The sequence below is a fragment of the Diabrotica undecimpunctata genome, chromosome 2, assembly GCF_040954645.1.
Source record: "Diabrotica undecimpunctata isolate CICGRU chromosome 2, icDiaUnde3, whole genome shotgun sequence".
Classification (NCBI taxonomy): Eukaryota; Metazoa; Arthropoda; class Insecta; order Coleoptera; family Chrysomelidae; genus Diabrotica; species Diabrotica undecimpunctata.
Window position 1 is genome coordinate 35,751,407 of NC_092804.1, and position 25,005 is coordinate 35,776,411.

Here is a 25,005-nt window from a genome sequence, read left to right on the forward strand (position 1 = left end):
GCTAGGAACGTGATGAAATATAAAATCCTTTGCATTAGGTTATTATAGAAAAACATTTCTACGATCCCCGACGAGATTTAACAAATTTATCATAAAGGAACCCGGCCTTACAGCCGGAAGGAATTAACCGAGAATTACCTAAACCGTCGTTTTTAAATAAGTAGGTAGATTGTTCCGTAATATTTCGGTAATTTTCAATAAAATTTCCTAATGGTCAACCGACCAACCGCGTATATATTATTTGCAAATACGGCCATCGGCGTCTCAGCAACGGGGTAAAAGGATTAGAAATAATTTAATATATTAACTATAAAAAAATGTTACACCGTTAATTCGAATTCCGGCTTCAACATCCTCTACTGCTTTTTGAAAAATTTCCTCAGAGTATATGTTGAACAGCAAGGGTGATAGTATAGATCCCTGTCAGACCTCACGTTTGATTTTGATATCATCGGATTCTCCTGCCTCTGTACGAATAGATTATGTTTGATTCCAGTAAAGATTGCTAATGATTCTTAGCAATTCTTCTTTTTCTTCACCATGGGGTGGAAAAGAAGGATAGCCTAACTACTAAACTTTAAGTTGTATTCAATGGTTCGTCACCCACTATATCTGGAGTTTCTTTAAATGACTTACAAATGGTAGGTCCAGCAGTTTAAAACGATTTAATGATGAATTGAATAAAGCAATTTCTTTATTGAATTTGCGAAACCTTTTTTTCCAATACATGGCAAGGTTCTGCCGCATAAGATAGCTCATCGCTGTCTAATCTGTTTTAAGACTCGACCCACTTCTAATTTTCCTTTGACTATGCGGGACCTTTCGTTTTAAAAGACAGTCGCGGATTTAAAACTTATAAGGCTTATGTTAGCCTCTTTATTTGTCTCTCATCCAGGGCTGTTCACCTAGAAATCGTTACTGACCTGACAAGTATTGCTTTCATAGCAGCTTTAAACCGATTTATTTACAGACGGGGAAAATACCAAGCTCTTTCTTTAGACAACGGTACTACCTTTGTAGGTGTCAACAATCATCTTTTGGAACTTGAAAAATTTTTAAATAATAATAATGAAAAGATATCTTCCTATTGTGTCTTCCCAGGAATTACTTGGCACTTTATTCTTGCTTACGCTCGTATTTCGGTGGGATATTGGAGGCTGGTGTAAAATCCATGAAGATCTATTTAAAACATGTTTTCTTCGAGGCTTCTATCATATATGAGGATTTTCAACCTATTTTAGTTCAGGTTGAGTAAATTTTAAATTCACGGTCTCTAATTCCTCTTTCCTCTGATCCTAACTTTTCTGCCTCACACCTTCATATTTTTAATCGAAGACCTCTTACCTCTATACCGGAGAACAGCTAGAAATTTAATTTAATTGGGTAGACTAATTCGAAAGACTTCAACAACTTCAACAACAATTATGGCAGCGATGGTAACTGGAGTATTTATCTGAATTGCAGTCCAGGCAAAAATGGAAAGAAAATAAATGTAAAATAAAGGATCAATGATCTTGTTCTTCTTAAGGAGCCTCAATAATTCCTATGCAGTGGACTTAAGGACGAATCATCCACCTCCATATCGGTTGTGATGGTGTGGTCCGACTGGCTTTCCTTCGCACTGCCAAAGGAAACATAAGAAGAGCCGTAGCCAATTTGTGTCTTCTTCCTTTGGCTGAAACTTAGTCTTAAAAGACTTTCTTTCAAGATGGGGGGTATGTACAGTTTTCCCATGTGCGCTCATGCGGACTAAGTGACGCTAGAGGGTATTTAGACATATGTAATAATATTTGTCACTTTTGTCAATTCCTAACAACGAATTTTGTTCACTGATATTGTATTTATTTTTTCAATGCATGTTTAATTTAATATACATATAAATCAGTAATTAAAGTTATTTCAACCAGTATAAACACCAAAAAGAGAATAACTCAAGTTACAGTTCATTTAATCGCAAGATATCTCAGTATTTTAAACACAAGTATAAGACGTGTACACGTGGAGAGAAATACACCTTGCTCCAACTGATCATGCAGGGGAAAATCCAAGAAAAGAGAAGCATAGGGAGGCGTAGAATATCATGGCTGCGCAATCTGAGAGAGTGGTACGGATGTACATCAAATGAACTTTTCAGAGCAACCGTCTCAAAAGTCCGAATAGCTATGATGATTGCCGACCTCCGCCGCGGAGATGGCACTTGAAGAAGAAAAGACGTTTGTTATGTTCAATGTATTTCTCGATCAGAACTTTTGTTACTAGAAGATGGTCATTCGTTTCGTATCTTGATCTGAAACCTGCCTATTCTTTTGCAAGAAAGAAATCCATTCTGTTTGTTAATCTTTGGTTATTTTCCATCCCATATTTTACCACAAACCCAACGACATGTCCAGAGAACCCTTGTTACTTTAGAGATGATAATTACAAGATACTCATTCCACGTAAGTTTCTCGTAAGGATAACTCCAAGACACCTAACCTCTTCCTGTAATCGACAGTGTTATCAATAGGCGATAGTAAAACTTATTAAGCAAAAGTTCGAACATAGAACTAAAATATAAAAAAACGTTTTAGCTTCAACGAAATTCTGTTAAATACCTATTTGTACTTAAATTCCACTCTGTACAAAATATTGATAATCCATAAACTAGTTATGATGCCTCACATTTATTAAAGTGCATTCAAGATATATAACAGTTATCTACCGTAGATGTGCCATAAACTGAATCAATATTCATAAATTTCATAGACTATCTTGTTTACGTCTCCTCTAAAACCATTATAGTCGAAGAGCCAACAGAATTCTCGCATTTTTAAAATTTCTGTGTGGTGTAGTTTACTCCATATATCTAAAATAAAGTTTGTCTCAGTGCACTCAAAGTAACTATATCGATCTCTATTGCGGTAGATTTTAGTTTAGTCAATTTTATATAGATCTTTGCCTGCTTTTTAAAGTGAAAAGGTAATAAAATATTATTACGATATTTATAATGTATTAAATACGTTCTTAAAGCACAGTCTCGCTTGCTCTTTAACACAACAAAATAACAAATTAAGCAACATATTTGTTATTTACTGTTTACTTTTTCGGAGATATCAATTTTAGATGAAAACTTTTCTAATTCTTTAGCTTTATTGTCTTGAACGAGATTAGAACTTTCTCTTCTACTTTTGTATTTATACAAACTCTCCTACTCAATCCCCATCTTCACCTCCAAGTTGGTACACACCGGTAACCAAAGTAACCCCACTGAAGATTGGGTAACCAACCCACGGTGGAAGGTGGGGTCAGGTTGACGAAGAAGGCAGTCTTATTCTAGCGATTGAAGGGTCGAGGCTAACATGGAATCTCTGTTCGTCTTAGTTTCTATGCCACTGGGTTCAGGTTTCTTGTCTGGATGATTGCTGATAAGCAGCGACATTCCCACGTTAAAAGATTCTGTCCTATGCACAAAAGCCCTGTGGCGATCGGTGAGTTGCGACGAGAGCAGGATTAGGCAATCTGAAAGCTTCCAGTGACAAATCGGCACGTAGGTGACAAGTGTGTGATCGCCGTTTCTGCTCTAGGATAATATATTTTGACGTGACAACGTCTTAAATTAGGTTGTGGCTAGGAGTCACTCATGAAAAAGTGTAACGCCCGCTCACGTCTGTTACGATGAGTCACCGAACGAGAGAGAGGCCCGCCGGACCGGCGAATGCCTTGCGTCTCTCTCCCACTCAAACATACGCGTCGCGTCGTTGCTAGGTAACTAGTTGAACTACGTCGGTTGTTTACCAGTACCGCGTGGACAACGTTTTTTTTTAACCAGTATGGGTATTTTCTAATGCTTTGCTATTTGGATACCGTTGGTGTTATTCCCGTACAATTTACCACGTGTTTGGGACCGGATATTGTCAAAATAATAAGTTCTTCTTCTTCTTAGGGTGCCTGTCCGTTCCGAACGTTGACGATCATTCTGGCTATGATGACTTTGTTGGTTTGGCTAGACGAAATAGCTGTGTTGAGGTCTTTCTATACCATGCTCTCAGGTTAGCAAGCCAGGATATTCTTCTTCGTCCTAAGGCCCTTTTTTCTTTTTTCTTCAATTTTACCTTGGAAAATGCATTGAAGTAGCTCGTATCTGCCTTGATTTCTCATTATATGTCTCAAGTACTGCAGCTTACGGCTCTTCACGATGTTGACCAAATTCGCCGTTGTGTTCATCCTCCGTAGTACTTCTTCCTTGGTGACTTTGTCTGTCCAAGGTATCTTCAGGATCCTTCTGTATAATCATAGCTCAAAAGCCTGAAGTTTTGATAGAGTTTCCGCCTTCAATGTACACGTTCCTATTCCGTACAGAAGCACTGAGTACACGTAACATTTAAGGAGCCTTATTTTTGTTTCTAGGGTGAGGTCATGGCCCTTGAACAACGAGCTCATAGCCAAGAATGCACTTTTTGCCTTTTCGATGCGACATTTAATCTCTGGAGTATTGTCCCACGACTCATTGATTATAGTTCCCAAGTAGTTGTACTGTGAGACACGGTCAATTCTTATTTGGTTCACATACAAATTTGCTCCAGTTATGTTTTTCTTGCTGATGATCATTAGCTTGGTTTTGCTGGTGTTTATATCCAGTCCATATGTTCTACTTGTTTCCGTTATGTTGTTCATTAAGTTTTGAAGCCCTTCTATGGTATTGGAAAACACTATTGTATCATCTGCATACCGCAGGTTATTGAGCTTGACTCCATTTATTGAGATGCCTTCATCAATATCTTTTACAGCCTCTTCAAAATTTTGACCTAATCTGTATATTCTCCATCTATTCGGAGCACCGCTGATTGATTCCAATACAGGTTAGTTATTATTTTTAGGTATCTTCCGTCAATCCCTGTCCTCTTCAGCACTTTCATCATTTGTTCATGCCTGACTCTACCGAAAGCCTTCTTGTAGTCAATCAGGCATGCACAAACATTACAGCTGACATATCTACATTTCTAAAACAATACTTGCACACTAAATAAAGCTTGCCTAGTACCAACGGCGTTCACAAATCCAAACTTATTGGGCGCAATTTGTTCCTCGCATTTCCGGTAAATTCTTTTGTGGATGCCTTTTAAAAACAGCTTCAGCAGGTGACATTAGGCTTATGGTCCTATAGTCTTTACAAACTTTTGCTCCTGGTTTTTTGGGCAATGGTACTAACTCCGATTTGAGCCACTCTACTGGTATTTTTCCTGCCTTGTATATTTCATTAAATATTTCAGTTATTATTTTTAGTTGTTCTGCATCTAATAGCTTCAGCAGTTCTGCAAGAATTTCATGAAGTCCCGGTGCCTTTCCATCCTTCATTTGTCTGACGGCTGCCGTTATTTCTTCTGGTAGGATTTCGGGACCTGAATTTTCTTCAATGGTGGGTTCTTGTATTGTTCTAAGGTCGTAGAAAAGTTTCTCCAAGTATTCTTCCCATACTTTCTTTTTATCTTCTTTGGTTCTGGCAAGATTGCCTTCATCATCTGTTATTTTTCCGTTGTTGCGTTTTTGGAACTTTCCAGCTATTTCCTTCACCTTTCGATGGACATTGAAGTTATCATATTGACTCTGATACTCCTATATTTCTTGACATTGTTCTGTTTTTTGTTTCTCTTTGGCTTCTTTTATCTTTATTCTGAAGATTGTATGTATTCTCTTTTATTCTTGGAGATTTTTTTTTCTCTGATCCATAAGTTCAAGAATTTCATCGGTCATCCACGATTTCCGTTTCTCTGTATCTTTCTTCAGGTGTTGTTCTTTTATTTCTCTCACTGTTTCTTGTATGATGGTCAGATTTTCCACTATAGTTTCTGCATTTCTGCATTTTAGCACCTTTGTATTGAGGTTTGAACTCACCCTGATTCGAACATTGGAATCTTTCAGTTTTCTAACATAAATTATCATCATCATCATCTAACATCATTAGCAAGATGGTCAATTAAATTCAAAAGCCGATATGGTGATTTTATGGCTAGACAGAAAACCACAATCAGTTTAGGCTTATTAAGGCACTATTTGATTGGGATATTTTGAGTTTCGAATTTTAGTCTGTCATTATTTATTCTAAAGTTTTTAAATCTAAACACTAAATGTTGGTATTATTCTTATTACTAATATTTAATAAGAATTTATAATAATAATATTACAACAATATTTTATAAGAATAACAATATTAAAATAACTATATTTTTATGTGATAGCCAGTTTAAACATAGATTTTTAAACACAAACGTTTTATTAATTAAAACTTTTAACTATTCTCTACATTAAGATGAATTCTAATTCTGTGCATTTTTGGAATACCGAATTACAACGTTTTTGTAATAGGTACTCTCACACCGAATGAAAGTCGCTTCAGTGTCTACTCTTGCAGAAAATTCCACTAGGCGAGGAATAAAAACGGCGAAATTATTCTGTTTGGAGCACCAAACAAAGCAATAAATGGCTGCTATTATCTTTAGTGTTGGCGCTCTCTCCTAATTTTAAGTCGTAATAGTGTATACTTCAGGATAATGACCACAGATAATTTTCCAAAATAATCAGAAGAGTGAGTAGCGAGCTGATATTAAAAAAGAGAATACTTTATTGCTTTATTAAAAACGATAATTCAAAAAATAGATAAACATAGTCTGCTCGTTTAGTAAATTACAAATGAATCGATATATTACCTTACTAGTGAAAGTCGAAAGTAATAAGCGTCAAGTGAGCTAAAATAAATACAATATAAACGCATAAAAAAAGTAAAAAACCTCCACTGGTACTGTTATTTTTTCAACAAAAAAACTTAAAGGCTTATTTATAAGTTCATAATATCATCAATTTATAAACTTGCTTGTATAAATCAAGATATGCCATGAAAATGAACCACTTACTTACTTCACTTTACGTGTTCAGATCAAACAATTAAATCTTGTCCATCCAGAAAATAGCGGTCTTGATGACCATGCCAGTTGCGTGCAGGAGATCGTGTTCAGTGCAAGGTTTCTCCAACAGAGGACAACTAAGTAGAAGTGTTGAATCTTGTACCTCCTCATTTCTCCATATCGTTTTTGTATTTGAATTCATATATATTAACAAAGGATAATTATTATCAACTCACCGCATACATTGCAGGTTTCATCACAACTAAACATCATAAGATATTGGCTATGAATATAAATATCATAAGCAATTTTCGATAGACAGCTCAGAACTAAGAGAGAAATTGGATCTGGTATTTCTTTTATAACCTCGTCATAGCTAATTAGAAAAAGGGAGTGATTTTCGTTCACATGGGAATATCTTACCACTTTTAGCTTTAATTATTTCCAAAACTATTAAAATTCTAAGAGTAATTATGTATAATCGTTCTCAAGTAGACTAAATTAAGAGAGAACTGTTCAGGTATGCATACGTATTCGAAGCGATAAAAATATTAATCTCTACACAAAGTTATTCTGAAAATACAGTTTCGTCAAAAGTTTTGAACTCAAGAAATTTAACATGCTACACTTTTACACTTGTACACTCCGACTTGCAGACGATTGAGAGTTATCTACAAAGAGTAAGGAAAATGGCTACCACAGGAAAGTTGTTCTTGAGCATTTAGATAGCAAGGAACCGGTTCTTTTCATTTGGCAAGACAAAACTTACAATTGTTTGAAAATATCTGCTTTACTCCTTGGCTGCTACCACAAAAACTTCACGACTTTTCTCACTATTCACATGGTGGAAATAACAGGACACAAATTTATCTTTATATATAATATTTAAATAGTAATTTTCTATAAAAAAACTTACCCTCACTAACGAATAGAGGATCGGGCTATCCATAAGTTCCTTAAGGAACAATAAATCAGTCTCATTGATTCTCTCATCAACTTCATCATCATCATCGTCATTTTCATCATCTATGTACCTATGAACTTGTTGGAATGTAACTGTAACAAAAACAGACCCTATCAATTTTTTATAAAAAGAAATCTCAATATAAGCTATAAATAAAATTTATGTAAAGTTTTATTTTGACAGAGCTCCTAAATTTTAGTTTTTTCCTAAATTTTCTCAAAATTTTTTAATACTCTCACGGTAGCTGATTTAATTATTTGTACCTCTCTAAGGCGGTGATCTCCAATAAACCGTCTGTAAACCCCAATAAAAGCGTCTGTATGCTTTATACACTCCCCGGCACAAAATTCTGCTACTAAAAATTTTTGATTAAGTTTAACAATTTATAACTTTTTTATTTGTATTCCGATTTTCAAGGTTTTTACATCAGTTTGTAGGTACATGTATTTACATCGTTTTTTATTATTCTGGTAATAAATAATTTTTGCTTAGATGGCATTATACCGAGGCAAATAAAAGCGTTGTATTTTCTATTAACTTTAATAATTTCTGTAGAAAAATTGAAAGGCTGATTTCATTTCATAGCCCTTTCTTATCTCGGAGACATCTCTAAGATTTTGTTTTTTGAATAACACTTTTCTTGTAAGAGCTGTACAATTTTATGCAAGTAAAAACACTAACTGACTCATAGACATGAATATCTTGCCTGGCAATTCCATAAAAATTAAATGACATTGACAGCAATTTACATTTTCATTTGTAAAAATGACAGTGACACCAAGAAAACAACTTAGTTATCATCACGTTGTTAACAATAGCAGATGTTGCTCGAATTGTTGCTTTAATAGAGAATGGTCATACCAAAAGTTACGTGGCACGAACTTTGGGGTTTCTGCGTTCTACAATTCGAGATGCTTGGGATAGGTATCTGGAGACTGGAAATTTCGCAGGACACCAAGGCTCTGACAGAAGGAGATTAACTATTGCACCTGACGATCGCTTTGTCGTTGTTAGATCCTTAAGAGATTGAAGAAATACTGCTGTGTCTCAAAGAAATCAACTGCAAATTGTACATCACGTAAATGTAAGTGAAAGTACGAAGAAGATTGGCAGAAGTTGCGTTTCATTCACAAAGGCCGGCGATAGCACCATAACTACTTCCTCGGCATCGACAGCAGCGACTGAAGTTTGCAAGATTGCATATCCACTGGACTGTAGAACAATGGGGTAACGTTCTATTCACCGACGAATCAAGGATTTGTTTAAGGTTGCCCGATGGTCGGGAGCGCGATTACAGACGTCGAAAGAAAGCATTTTCACATGTTCACAATGGAGCTATGACTGCCCGTCGCTACACTAAAGAAGTTCTTCAAGATGTGGTAGTTCCATTTGCACCTTTCCTTGGGAACCATTTTAAATTAATGCATGATAACGCTAGACCACACGTTGCCCGTACTGTTAATGATAATCTGGGTCTGGATGAGGTTGGATTGAGAAGATTGGAATGGCCCGTACGCAGCCCAGATCTCAATCCGATCGAGCATTAATGTGATGAATTGAAAAGAGATGTTCACCGTCGTCCTAGACCACCAAAAAATTTGCTACAGTTAAGGTTGGCGCTGGTAGAGGAATATCGTACTATTCCCTAGGCAAAGATAACACATCTTATTAATTTGATGCCAAACAGATTGCGAGCAGTCATTGCTGCAAGAGACGTACCTACCAGCTATTGAATAGTTTTGTTGTGTTGTTAATTAATTGCATGTGTAGTGCGTTTGATATTTTTAATTAAATAAACCTTCAAAGCAGTGTTTTTATTTACAGCTTTTACAGAAAAAAACAGATATTCAGATAATTCAAAAACAAAATTTTTCAACAAAATTCAAAACGGGAGGCAGGGATGCCTCCGAGATAATACAAAAGGACTATGAAACAAAATCAACCCTTCAATTTTTCCACAACATTTTTTAAAGTTAGGAGAAAATACAACGCTTCCATTCACCCCCATACAATGACATTCAAGCAAAAATTGTTTATTAGCAGAATAATAACAAACAATGCCAATATTTGTACCTACATACTGATGCAAGAATCTTAAAAATCGGAATACAAATAAAAAAGTTATAAATTAACAAACTTAATCAAAAATTTTTAGTGTCGGAATTTTGAGCCGGGGAGTTCCCAATAATGGATGTGGTTTTTTATTGTGCCCTGAACACAGTGTGCAGCTGCTGTAAAATTGCTGCTAATTGCCATTCAACAATGTTGTTCCCTCTCTTCTTCGTATCCGTTTCTCTGTGGGGGCCCAGCAAAATATGTTTTTAGGGAATCTGCTTTCTTTCTTTTTGGGATATTTGGGATATTAAAAATACTCTGAGACCATTTGTTTATCGATTGACTGATCAATGCTGGAGTTAACCGAATTCGAGATGACAGTAGACTTAGTGTTACTGACTCTCAAACTATTATTAAGTATACTTAATATATATAAGTATATATATATTAAGAATAAAACAAATTATTTTTTAAATATCTGTCAAATTGTCTAGCGTTTTGTTAAATATCGTTATCTTGAGTGACAGTTTATAAACCAAATGATAAATATATCACGAGGGACAAACAAAGCAAACTATAAAATTTATTTGCGACCCAGATTTCGTATATCCAATTTTTCTTAGTAAAATATATTAAATATTGTATATATTGTGTATATAAATATAAAAGGAACAACTAAACAGTGTGTGATATGTTTATGAACGAGTTTTTCTCTTTGAAGTAAACTCAAAATTAGATTTATATGTTTATTTGTCGATGTTGCAGTCAGAGAAAATACAAAAAAATGCTCTTTGGAACCTACCAAATTTAAGTAGGTAAAGGTAAACAAAAAATATTTTTGGAAACTTTTGGATAAAAATTTGCAAATTTAATCTTCAAGGATGAAATCTTTACTTTATTAATTTGATATTACCTCTTTTTTTATAGTTTGGTGCACAAAACTTCTATAGACCAGAGAACTAAGGATTTTCCTGTGACATTCGTTTGAATTTGACATACAGTTAAATAAAAAATAAGATTCAAAATCAAATAGCGATCTTACATTGTTTATATATTGTTTATAAGTAAAAAAAAGTTTAGTCTTTTGCAGGTTTTGCTTATTACATATTTATTATTATCATCAAATTTATCAAAAACGGTTGTTAGATACGTGTATCAAAGAATTTCACGAAAAAGGCTTTTTTGCTAATTTTTCTGGTCTTGTAGAGAAGCTTTAACAATTAGTAGTGAGAAAATAATATAAGATACCCACATAAAAATCAAAACTCAAGAAAAACTCAAACTCAAAAACACCAATTGACTAATAAATGAAAAGTTACATTTATTAATTAAAACCGGTATGATAGAGACAATCATAAATAACATGTCATAAATAACATTCGACATAGAGACGATAATGTACTACTGGCAAGTACTTCGGAAAATCTTCAACTTTTACTAGAAAATTTGATCAAAACATGCAATGATTATAGGATACAGATTAATCTCAAAAAACTAAGTATGTATATGATGTTCAGTAAGAATGCAATTCATCGTGGATATTATAACAAATAACACCCCCCTCTAAACAATAAAAGGAGTATTTTATGGGTTTTATTTAAAAAATAAATCCCCATTAAAAGAATACCATAGAATACCATAAATTAAACAAGTAACTGGACTTCGTAAGTCCTAGCTTTTCACCCAACATGAGCGACTGTGTGACTTTTCGTTTTTTATTGTATTAAATGTAATTTCAAAGTCGATTTTTTACTTAATTTAGAGTCAGTTTGATTCATTTTTAGTAGACTTTCGCTAAAATTTTTTTACCGGAGCTATATATTTGTCCTCGTCTTTCTATGGTGTGTCGAATAATATATCGCTTGTACTATTTCGGCGACTTTAAAACAGTAATTCTGCAGTAAATATGCTCTGTGTGTGTATGTAGATCAGATTCGCTATGGTTGTATAAAAAAGGGTGTACATATGTGAAATTATTAATATAATTTCAGTGTATGAGGACAGTGTATGAGGGTCGGTTCAAAATAATTAGAATATGTAGTAAAGGGTTATAGAGATAATACCAAATCAAGTTTATAAGAGCTGTCTTTACCGGTTTCTCAATACGTGTCTCGCGGTACTAACAATAAGATCACCAGATAGAGCACATTTGCGCTTATTGTCTCTACGATTCAAAAGATGATTCGCGGTATTTTCCGCGTAACTATCAGATAAAGAGAGAATGTCTGTTGCTAGCAAAAGTCAACAGTCAAGAGAGCACGTCTGTTGCTAGTAGCGGTCAACAGTAGAGAGAGAATATGTCTGTTGCTAGCGATAGTCAACAGGCAAGAGCGAATCTTTTTCGTTTGCTATTTTACAACTGTCAGCATTTCTAAAGGAGTCGGGTTGAAGTGGGATTGGGAAGTATTACCAAGGGTTGGACTAGAGTAATAAATTTAAAATTGAGGTAGAGAATGATGGAAATTAATACAGCGAAGAATGACATGGTTTTTCGCATGTGAAAAATTGAACAATGGTAAATTTATGTGTTTAGCAAAATCCTAAATTACTAAAGTTGCTTGAAATCAAGAGTTTACCCTATGGTGTTCTCTTTATATAATCTGATAAATAAAGCACTAATACTAACATGCACCACGCGCAAAAGCACCATGCCCTTCTTTTTCAGTGTCTCTTAAAATAATTCGAAGGGTTTTGTCCTCTTCAGTCTTCTAGTTAGCCCTGTGTTGTCAAGGAGCTGGATTACTTCAACATTCACATGGTATGGAGTCGTTTTTCACGATTTTCATCCGTCTTTTTGATAATTGTAGATACAGTTTCCATACCCAGGTCGTTATGGAGGTCGCTGTTGCTCAAGTACCAAGGAGCATTCACAATGTTTTTCAATACTTTATTCTGAAATTTCTGGATTATTTCTATATTACTTTTCTTTGTATACCCCCAGAGTTGGCTAACTTAAGTCCAAATACGTCGTACTATTTGTTTATAAAGTAAAAGCTTGTTCTATATAAATAGAGAGGACTTTCTTCCAAGCATGCAATTTATTTGTATCTATTGCCAAGTTCTTCCCTTTTTTCCTTACATGAACTTTCCAACGTTCATCTAATGTTATAACTAGGTATTTTGCGATATTTGCACATGGTACTTGGTTATTATTAATTGTAACTGTTATATATTGTATCTTTTTATTGGTAAAGTTAACGTGTAAAGTTTAAATTCATGTTTGTTTTTAAGTCTGATAATTTTAAATCAAGAAAATTTATGGATTGATTCTGTTCTAAATTTATTGGTTCTTTGCGTGGTAAAGAAAGCCACTACAATAGAAAAAAATCGAAACGTATATATTTTTCTGCAACTCTTTCTGTGGCAAAGCTGCATAAAATGTATAACAGGCAATGTAATCCTGAAGATTAAGTAACCTACGATATGGTCAGAAATATATTTTTAAATGATTTTAATGTCGTCTTCTCATCCCCTGCGTCAGATGTGTGTTCCAAGTGCACCGGGTTAAAAGAGCTATTAAGACACACAAGAGACCTACAGCGAAGACAAAACCTCATTATGGAGTAATGTCTATAGAAAAAGGGCAAACACTTTCTATAAACTCGCCCAAGAAAAACCCGATAATAGCATGACCTTTTGTTTCGACCTTCAGCAAGTTCAACCGCTACCCCGAACACCAATCGGGGATGCGTTTTATTCTCATCAAATTAGTTGGTATGCTTTTTGCTGCGTTCCTATGACGTCTCGTAATGCGATATTCAATGTCTGGACCGAAGATTTGGCTGGAAGATTTAAATTGGTTCTGCTTTATTTCATCATCTTCAAAGTTTAAATTATGAAGGAGTACATCTTCTCAGACTATTCTGCGATGGATGTGGAGGGCAGAATAAGAATTCACATATCATTCACACCCTAATATATTGGCTTAAAAACCAGTCCTCAGATAATTTGACAGAAATAATAATAACATTTCCAGTCCGAGGACTGGAAATGTTATTATTCTAGCTTTCTACCTGCGGACCGATCATTCGGTAGAGTTGAGAAAATCTTGAAAAGACATCCAGTCATAACGTCTAGAGAAAAATACATAGAAATGTATTCAGAAGTAGGTTCGGTAAAAACACTTGGTTCTGACTGGCAAATGTATGATGTTAAAGAACTGGAAAAAGTTTATAAGAAAATGAATGGAATTTCTGAATGCAAAAAAATCCACTTAAAAAAATTTGTGAATAAAAATAATGAAACTACTATTAAAGTAAAAAAGTTTCAATTTTATCGGCTCACAGCATCGGGTGACACAACTTGGGAGTCGCTTGTTAAGAAGGGAAAATCAGAAAATATACGGCTAAGTAGGTTACCATTGAGTAATTCAATACCAGATAAGAAGAAAAAAAGTTTGAATCATTTGATGAAAGACTATTTTGGTGAAGATTGGCGAAACAGGGAAGACCTTTTGTGGTACAAAAATTTATTAGACAGTAACGGAGAAGAAACCGTAGATATTTCGGAAAATAATGAAAGCCAAGAAGATGGAGACAAGCTATGCGATTGCCTGCACGAAGAGACTGCAATACATATTTAAATTTGTTCGTTCTATTTTTGCAAATATTACTTTAACTAACTTTTTTTGTTTATTTAATGAAAAATAAATAATTTTTTTCGCTCACAGTGTGTCATTTTGTGTACAAAACCGGATATATCCAATGTTTTTTTGCTAATAACGCCGAGTTGTTTACTTTTTTTTATAAAAAAATATGTGTCATTCAGTTAGTAAACCCCATTAAATTGAAACTGTTTTCTCAAATTAATATAATTTTTTAAAATAAATATGTAGGGTATTTTTTTCATCTCCTGAAAAAACTTTAAAAGTGGATATATCCGGTTTTGCACGCGAGCTCCTCAGTTTGCCTCACACAAAGATGGTCGCATAAAAAAGTACTTTTTTACTACTAAACAGAAAAGCTTTCTTTTTTATTTTTATTTGTGGTAAATCAATAAGAATTATTTCATTTTAACGCAATTCCCTTCCCCTTTAACCACCATTGGCATAATTTGTATGGATATTCGAATAATGCTTTACATTAACATTATACTAATTTCTACGGGATATGTTACGGACCATTAAAATACGTATAGAAGTAAACCTTGTGTCTCCGGAAAGAGCAAACTAAAGTAATCGATAAGCTAAATCCTTGGATTCGCAAATCGAGAATGTCACAGTAGTGAAGCAATAACTTTCCCTACTGGAAACCTCTGACATTTCACAGATTAGCAATTTATTGAATTATAGAGAAAGATAGGTTAGCTTTTATTTTTCAACGCAGAATCAAATCAAATTATTTATTAACTACCTTTATAAGGGATTTAAAAACATATAGAATAAAATAGTATGCTACATAACGAAAAGAGTAGAAGGTAGTAGGTGCATATTATGCAAAAAGTATATAGGAAAAAATTACAACCACGAGTTTGCGAAACCATAACTCAAATGATTACTAAATATGTCACCATGCAAGTTTTTTACTAGGTATTTCTATGAAATATATATGGACAAAATGAAATCTATTCAAACTGGGATCACCCTTAAGAAATTTGTTTTTTAGTAGAAGTTAACTTACGAGAAATAATTGAGTTCATCATATATAAAATTTGATCATTTTTCTAACAACAAAAAACTGAAAAATTTTGTTTTCTTTGATGCTTTTTCAAAATAAGTTCTGTGTTGCAGAAGAAATTCTATAAGTATTTGACCCCTTTCGTTTTTATCGCCATATCCGTGATGTCCAGCTACAAACTCTGAATCACCCTGCTTGCCGCCTATTTTATCGTTTAAGTCTCCCATCAGTAGAGTATAGTTGGTGGTTGTACCTTGTATCGCAGTATTGTAGAACCAACTAACTTCTTCGTCTATGTAGGCACTGGTAGGTGCTTTAATCTTGATGATCTTTAATCGAATTTGTTCGTTTACTTTGTAGATAAGAAATATAACTTTATCATTTACGCTTTTGATTATAAGAATATTCTTTGTGTGTTTTTTATTTCCCATAAATTCGTCGCCACTTGTTGAAGCCTCTCCTCTATAACGCAATAGGTTTCCCTATTTCCTTGAAAGTATCATTTTTGTTCTTCACTTTTTCACCGTTCTTCTTTTATTTCTACTAAAAGCTGTCTATATGTCTGAAAAGAAAAGTGTTTGATCAATGTGTCCTACCAGTGTTGACATACGGAGCAGAAACTCTTATCACTACCAAATTGAGAGTCACACAGAGAAGAATGATGCGATCCATGTAAGGAATAACTCTGTGAGACAAAGTAATAAACGAATCAGGCGAAAAACCTGGGTGACTGACATCGCCGAAAGGATATCCAGACTAAATTGGAGATGGGCAGGACAGACAGCTAGAATGACAGATGGGTGATGAACAAAATGATTATTGGAACGGAGGCCAAGGAAAGACAAGAGAAGCATCGGTCGACCACCTACACGAGGTACTGACGACTTGGCAACACCTCTAGTCTTCCCCTAATATACTCATTCCTAATTAATCCTTTTTGTCACTCCACTCGTCCGTCTAAGAATTCTTATTTCCGTCACATGCATTCGTTGTGCCTCTTTCTGTTTAACTGTCTAACATTCAGTTCCATAGATCATAGCTGGTCTTATGGCTGTTATATAGAATTTTACCTTCAGTTTCATTATAATAATTTTTCTATCACACAACACACCACTCGCTTCTTTCCTCTTCATCCATCCAACCCTAATTATACTGTATGCATCTCCATCTATTCCCCCATTACTCTGTAACGCTGATCCTAGGTACTTAAAACTATCACTTTTCACAATAATTTCATCATCCAAATATATCATTCTATTTGTACTAACGCCATCTTTAAATGAACATTCCAAATACTCTGTTTTTGTCCTACTAAGTTTTCTTTTTCCTCAAGAGCTTGTCTCAACTGTTAAAATTTTTGTTCTAAGTCGCTTTCACTATTTCCTATTATCATTACATCATCAGAATACATTAAGCATCACGGAATATTACCCTGTAGTTTCGCTATTATTTGATCCAGAACTAATGAGAAATAAGGACCAACCAAGCCTAAGAAATAAAAAAAAGAAATTAATAAATAAATAAATAAAAGTAAAATTACTACTCTATTTGTTGTCATTCGGCTTATATAATCGTTCCATTCTACTCTTCTATTTCTTACCCAGTTCTCGATGTTGTCCACCTTGCATCTACGTCGTATATCTGTACTTCTAGCTCTGTCCCATAGTGTCTTACTATCAATTTTTCTAAGTATTTTCATCTCTGCTGTTTCTAACATCCTTTTTGTCCTCTCTGTGTCAGGCCTTGTTTCTGCCGCGTATGTCATTATTGGTCTGATGACTGTTTTGTAAATTCTGCCTTTCGTTTCTTTTCCGATATTTTTATTTCTCCATATTGTTTCATTTAGGCAGCCTGCGGCTCTGTTTGCTCTATTCACTTGATCTTCCACTTCGGTTTCGAGCTTTCCGTAGCTAGATAATGAGATGCCTAGATATTTAAACTCCATCACTCAATCTATTACCTGACCTTCCAGCTACAATTTACATCTTAGTAAATTTGCTGATGTAAACATGCATTTTGTCTTTTTTGAGGAAATTAACATGTTAAATTTTCTGGCGGTTATATTAAATTGGTGCAGAATACGTTGTAAATCATCTTCACTTTGAGAGAGTAGTATTGCGTCGTCCGCATAGCAGATTTTTTTAAGTTGTTTTTCTTCCATTTGTTATCCTTTTTAAGTTCTTACGTTTTTTATTATTTCATCCATAATCAGGTTGAACAATAGAGGGCTCAGGGAATCTCCCTGTCTTACCCGATTGCCAATTTTAATAGGGTCGGTTAGTTCTTCTTCTACTTTAACTTTTATTGTGTTGTTTTGGTAGATATTTTCGATCGTTTTGATTATTACTAGAGGTATCTCTTTTGCATACAGTAAGTGGTTAACGTCTTTTAATTTGACCCCGTCAGATGCCTTTGTAAGGTCCACGAAACATAGATATGCCGGTTTGTTGTATTCTAATGATTTCTCTTGCACTCGTACAAGACGTAACAGTAATAAATACGGCGTCAGTAAGTAGCGATCACCGAATGGTTAGAGCCAAATTAGAGATAAAACATAATAAAAATAGAAATTAATTTAGAAAAACTTGAAATATAGACACAGATAAACTAAAATCTAATACAAAACAATATAAAAGCAAGTTAAAACCCGCGAAAGTATTAAATCTAGATAAACTTAGCTTAAATGAAATCAATGAAGTCATAACACAAGAACTACTAAATGCAAGCTCAGAATTGGCAACCTCTAACAGAAAACGAAAATTCAAAATAAGTGTAGAATCACAAAACATGCTGAAACAAAGAAAAGATCTTTTGAGACAAAACAAAAGAGACACTACAGAATTTAAGGAACTTAATCGAGCAATAAGAAAGCAGATAAAAGAGGACATTAAAAAATATCAAGAAGACCGTACAGAACAAGTCATAGAGGAAATTCGAAGTCTCAAATGCACCAAACCGGAACTAGGAAAGAAAAACGTAATAACCATTAAAAATGAACAAGGATAACTAAAAAAAAGTAAATCTGATATAGCAAACTCTATTGAAAAGTTCTACACCGATCTGTATCGTTCCAGAAACGATCCCCCCAACTCCTCAAAGCAGAACTTGAAAAGGCAGATAACAAATGTCAACTCATAAGTGATGCCCGAAATAAGCCACGAAGAAATAGAAAGAGCAGTAAAAGAAATAAAAAGGAATAAAGCTCCTGGAAGCGATTCAATCCTAGCAGAAATGCTGAAGGAAGGCGGAGAAGAAGCCATCAGATATCTGAAAATACTATTTAATAAATGTCTATTCGAAGGCAATATACCCGAACAATGGAATACTGCTAAAAGAATACTAATACACAAAAAGAGGGACACCACAGACCTGAAAAATTATCGACCAATTTCACTTCTTTCACAACTTTACAAAACCTTTACAAAGATTATTACAAACAGGTTAACAATTAAATTTGACGGATATCAAACGGTAGAACAAGCCGGATTTAGAAAAGGGAACAGCACCTGTGACCCTCTATATACTTTGAAAATCCTAATAGAAAAGACTAACGAATACAATCCCCCATTATGTCTGGCTTTTATAGATTATCAAAAAGCTTTTGATAGCCTAGAACTGTGGGCAATAGAAGAAGCATTACTCAACAATCGGATCGACTTCAGGTATAGAATATTAATACATAATATCTACGAACAAGCTGAAATGATGTGACAAGTGACGTTGACGAAAATAAAGAAATCCCTATTAACGGAAGATACTTGAACCATCTTAGATAAGCAGATGATGTAGTACTAATAGCCGACACGTAGAATTCACTGAATACGATGATTGAGGAGCTACACATAGAATCCCTAAAAAAGGACTGAAAATAAATTTCAACAAACCTAAACTAATGTCAAACAAAGATGACAAACCTATGATAAACATCCAAGAGACAGAGATAGAACACGTAGATGAATATACATATCTGGTTCGAAATGTTAAGGTAAGCAAAGAAAATCAGACTACCAAAATAGGCAGACGGGTAAAAATGGAATGGGCAGCATTCGGAAGACACTCATACGTACTTAAAAATAAAAATATAACTCAAAGACTGCGATCCAAAGTGTTTAATTCTTAAAGATGACCGATGGAATAAAGAAATCGGAAATTGGTGGCCATATGAAGCCAAAAGACCACGAGGAAGATCGCAAATGCGCTGGAGCGATGATATTAAAAGAACTGCGGGACCAATGTGGAAACGTCTTACAAACGACAGAGATGAATGGCGAGAATTAGGAGAGGCCTATATTCGGCAATCCGAATAGGGAGAAGGGCTTAAAAAAAGTACCAAGCCTTCCTATTTTTACATGAAATTTATCAGTCTCTCCCACACCTGTCCCACACCTTAACACTAGTTGTTAATCCCTCATACATGTCTCTCACAATCTTTACATATTCACCGAGGACTCCTTTCTTATTGAGTGCTCACTACAGAATCTCCCAAAGAACTTTATCAGATGCTTTCTCAAGATCAATGAACACCATATGAGCGTTTGTTTCTTTATTCCTGTATTTTTCCATCAATTGCCTTATAATGAAAATTGCGTCTGTTGTTGATCTGTCTTGCATAAAGCCGAACTGGTTATCGGATATGTGGGTATCACGTATCCATCTGGAATATTTTATAAATATTCCCATATTTATAAAATAGTAAGTATATAATATAGATAATATGATTACTTAGATTTCCGTGATTCCATACCTAATTCCTTTTTAACATTTACTTTCAACATATTGAAAGTATATTAATTAACCTGTTAATTTAATCGATTTATCTTTTTTACATGTTTAAATAAAATTTAATATAACATATTATAACGAAAACAAAAACCACTTTTATAAACGTTGTATAACATAAATCTATTATTAATCAACAAAGCAATTGTCTATACAAGTTTAGATAAAAACAAACATCGGAAATAGGTTTAGATTTTTCACTCATGCATCCATTACTTTTTACTTCCCGAGAACCGTGGGATAATTCGGATTCAACCATATTTTAAAATAGCTCTTTGGTCTATTTTTGTTTTTAAAAACATAATATTTTACCTTCAGGGCAATTTATCATGAGCTTCTTCCTTATTTTTTGTAATACAGTGTTTTTGTCCGAGAAAAATGGGTGTTATTTCTGTTCTGTAAACAATGAAACATCTTACAAGAGCCTGGAGCTAATTGGACAGCTAGTAGAGGAACGTTGTTAGTACAACAGTGTTTATAATTTAAAATATTTAATGATGACATGACGTCATATAACTATTAACACGTTGTATTTATACTTTTTAACTAAAACAATAATGCGAAATATACGCAAAATTTTTAATATATATACATATATATATATATATATATATATATATATATATATATATATGTTGGAAATATCGGGTATGTGGTCTAAATAAAAAATCTTTGTTTTTTCTAAAGCTCAATATTTCGCCATTTATTTGATGGCTTCATCGGGAGTAAAGAAATTAAAAGATTATACACATAAATAAAATTGAATACTAAAATAACATTATTGTTGATGAAACTGTACATTTAATAAAATGCATGTAAAAATTTAAAATATCTTTGAGCACGTTCGTTAACAATAAAAAAAAAAAAAAAAAAAAAAAAAAAAAATATATATATATATATATATATATATATATATATATATATATATATATTAAACCTAGAGCTAAGATAATTCATATTAAACAAAATAATATTAAACTCAACAGTCATCCGGGTTGAACCGCGTCGATCGTCAGCTTTCGACATCGTTTTTGATGTCTTCTTCAGGGCTTTCGAGGTTTCAGTCTCCCGAACCCCAGACACTACTACATTGATCACTAATCAATGCATTACTGGTACTGGGAACAGAGGACGGTTTATTTATACCACAACCAAACAGTAGTAAAGTTTCAGTTACACTGAGAACAAAGTAATTATTAAAACTAATGTTTTTTATGAATTGGATGTTTTTCTTTAAAATTTAATATTACCCATATATCAATTCTGTACTCTTAAGTAAAGAGGTCTTAAGTCAAAAATATCGATTTGTTTTTTTAAACAAACAAATTAACGTACTAAACTGTAACAAACAAACTAACGTACTAACGTGTATTTTAGTACGTTAAAAAATCGATAAAAAGCGATTTAATTTGAGAATTAACTTCAAAATAGAGATGAAAATCATTCATTACTTTTTATCGATTTTTTTAAGGTATTAAAATATGTATATTATATACAAAGTATGTATTATTTTTTATAGTAATATTATTTTTTAACTATTATATTAGATTTTTTATATTATACTTTTTTTTAAAGATATTAAAGATATATAATAAATATTTAAGATATTATATATTTAATATATGTATATGTATCTACAAAAATATGTGTAATAGTAGGGGAGACTGGGGAGCTGAGCCACTTTTTTTCAGCGACCTGATTTTGTGGCTTGCTTTAGTAATTGCATAAAGTTTTTTACATGTTGAATAACTATGGGTTTTAGTTTTTTAACGCAATAGTATGATTATTTTAAAAATTGTTATTTAAGAAAAAAATAAATGATTTAAGTACAACATGCACTTGTCTCAAACCTCCCTTATGAAGGAAGGCTTGAGACAAGCAAAGGGAGGTTTGTGGCAAGCCTAGGGAGGGTTAAGACAAGATAACGATAAAGTCATGACTTAAAATCAAATTTATTAAAGAAAGTAACTAGGTATTATTTAACTCTGCAATAACAATAATAAAACAAATAGAAACATTTGAAATATATGTCAAAATAGTATGTATCTAATTAGAATAAATTTTCATATTTAGAAGAATCAACTGAAAAAGGAAGGATCGTATGTGTTCTAGCTGTTCCTCCAGTAAAGGAGGGATTTGGTAACTTAACAAGATCGTTCCTCGGTGTACAACATTCATCTGCAACATCGGGAAAACAAATTTGTCTCCCGGAGGTTTTATTTTCATGCACAATAGGTCGTAATCGTTGCCATTAATATTTATGACTTTAGCAACGTATTGTTGGAAAGTCTTTTTGGTAGAAAATCGTACAAAAACATAGTCATTCTTACAAACGTCTTAATTCATAAAGCTTTCTTCAGCATTTTCTTCTTCAATATGTTTCTCGATATCAATTAACTCATCAGAACACGAAAAATTGAAAGAATCGTTAGATTGTTCAGAGTCCTCCATGACTATCTCAATTTCATTTTGTTTAACTAACACTTGTTTTTAATCTTCTAATGCTATTTTTTTTAATCTTTCCATCCTTTCCTCCTTTTTCTATTTTGCTTTTTCTTGTTCTTAGCTTTTCTCAAATTCTTTTTCTATTTGGTATTTTTCGGGGGTGTCCGTTAAAATCCGTGTTTTCCCACATTTTCTTTCATATTTCTTTTTACGTGAAAGAGCTTTCGGAAATGGCCTTATAGCCTTAGGGCATACAAATGCATTTGAATTATTTTGGAAAGTATGAGGGATAGCCAAAAGTAAAGTTTCTGTAGTCTGCAAAGCTTGAGATGGATCTGGCCGATCTGTAATTTCCGCACTGGTAAAATCACTATCTGTAAATACAGCTGGATTGTATTGACAAATACCAGTATGTGAAAACTCACCTATACACTATACACTTTCCACAAGTTCAGGTATTTCTTTTAAGGATATCAGCTGTCCAGGATTATTAACCATCCAGTTATCGGCTGCTTCATTATAAAATCTTTTAAATGGCCCAAGAACGTTGGTATCCAAGGGCTGTAACTTATGGCTAGTATGAGATGGAATGGTGAGTAGTATTACTCTATTATTTTTACAGATGTTATGCCCTTTCGGCGAAATATGGCTATCATGATTATACAGCTATATCATGGGGCTCACCCTCCTTGCAGTACCTGTGTTGCCATACGCGTCCTTGCCTGTGATCCCTGAGAGGGTTTACTGCAAAACAATTTACCCTGCAAACCTCCTGCATGAAGGTTATGTGAAACGAAAGCAGAGTGGTCCAACGTGAGCTCGTCTCGGACACTAGGAAAGCAAACAGTTGACCAGTGCGACTTATGAACTCGTCTCGCCTCTAGTAGCCCCTATACCGACTACAGACGGCCACGTTGCTATTCTTACCTATGAGACGTATAGAGCCCTGTGCTCGTTGCTGCGTTCCCTGACAATTCAAGCGAAGGCTCACCAACTTTTTTTCCATCCCATTGCTCGATTCTTACGAGCGGTAAGGACCAGCACCACAGCATTATTCGGTTCGCCCTTTCACTCCGCAAAAGAGCTACTTGGTTTGGACATGACCGCTACAAGACAGCCAGACATCCCATTGGTCGCTTCTTACGACTGGTAGAGACCAGCACCCTAGCGGTATTCTTTTCATCCATTCGCTTGTAGGAAGCTCCTAGGATTCGGCCGCACGCTAGACAGCCGGATTTGTGTATACCAAACACCTGTGTATACATACACCCGATACGTTGTTAGTTTAGGAAGATATAGACCATCGCAAACCTAGAAGCTCAACGCCCTCGACTGTGTGGTGTAAGTCGGGGATACGATCACGTGCTTTTTTCGTAAAATTTATGACAGCGCGCCCGCTGGAAGTTGAAAAGTTTATATTACTAAGTGATATATACCAGCGACATTGTAAGCTAGTATGGGTATTAATATGTGAAAAAGAAGTATATTCAAACTAGATGTGACATCAAACTATGCCAAAATAAGAGAATATAGGTTAGGACGGTTTGGGCATGTTTAACATTAAAATGAGAATCAACAATACGAACAATCGCTGTGTCCTAGTTTATAATAAAACGAGAAAACAGTGATTACTGAAAAGGGCAGTTTAGTTTTTTATCCTTACTATACTATACTTCCAGCGCACAAAACAATCGCCCTGTATTAATATTTTTGTTGATAATGCATTAATCTAGGAAGCATTCTAAATTATCTTAATCTTATTTTATCAAAATGCAAGCATAGAAATGAGCATGTGTACAAATAACGTTGGAATTTAGTAGGTTAAATCTGACGGGAAAATTACTTAACAGCTCCATTCTCATTTCACTTAAAAAGCAGTAATATTTTAAAAAGCTTCTAATAATAAAAAAGTTTTACGTGTTTCCGCACTGATTTATGTTCCGAACCAATTCGATTAATAAATTTTACTGTGTACAGTTTACAGTAAAAGTAAACTAAAAGTGATGTTCAAGAAGTTATGGGAATAAATGTAGTAAAAAATATAGTAAAAATGCCGATGAAAAATATAATAAAAAATATTATACTATTTTCTATTCTTAATTAATCGTAAATAATATCTTGGTTTGTAAACTAACTGTAAAATAAACACATCATAAAATACATACATTCCTATTCTACCCATGCAATGAAGACTATAGTAACTCAAAAAACGTTACATTTGACTTACGATTATGGTATTATTATTCTTTTTGAGCTTTATTTGGTAGAA

The 25,005-nt window shown here is 33.9% G+C and overlaps 1 protein-coding gene across 2 annotated transcripts in view; it reads right to left on the minus strand.

Annotated features, from left to right (window-relative positions):
* vari (MAGUK p55 subfamily member vari) overlaps positions 1 to 25,005 on the minus strand; it is a 150,434-nt gene that overhangs the window by 101,860 nt on the left and 23,569 nt on the right. For both annotated transcript variants that reach the window (XM_072522639.1, XM_072522638.1), the window contains exon 2: positions 7,795 to 7,934. In XM_072522639.1, the coding sequence (XP_072378740.1) occupies positions 7,795 to 7,934 (140 nt within the window). The remainder of the gene's footprint in view (positions 1 to 7,794; positions 7,935 to 25,005) is intronic.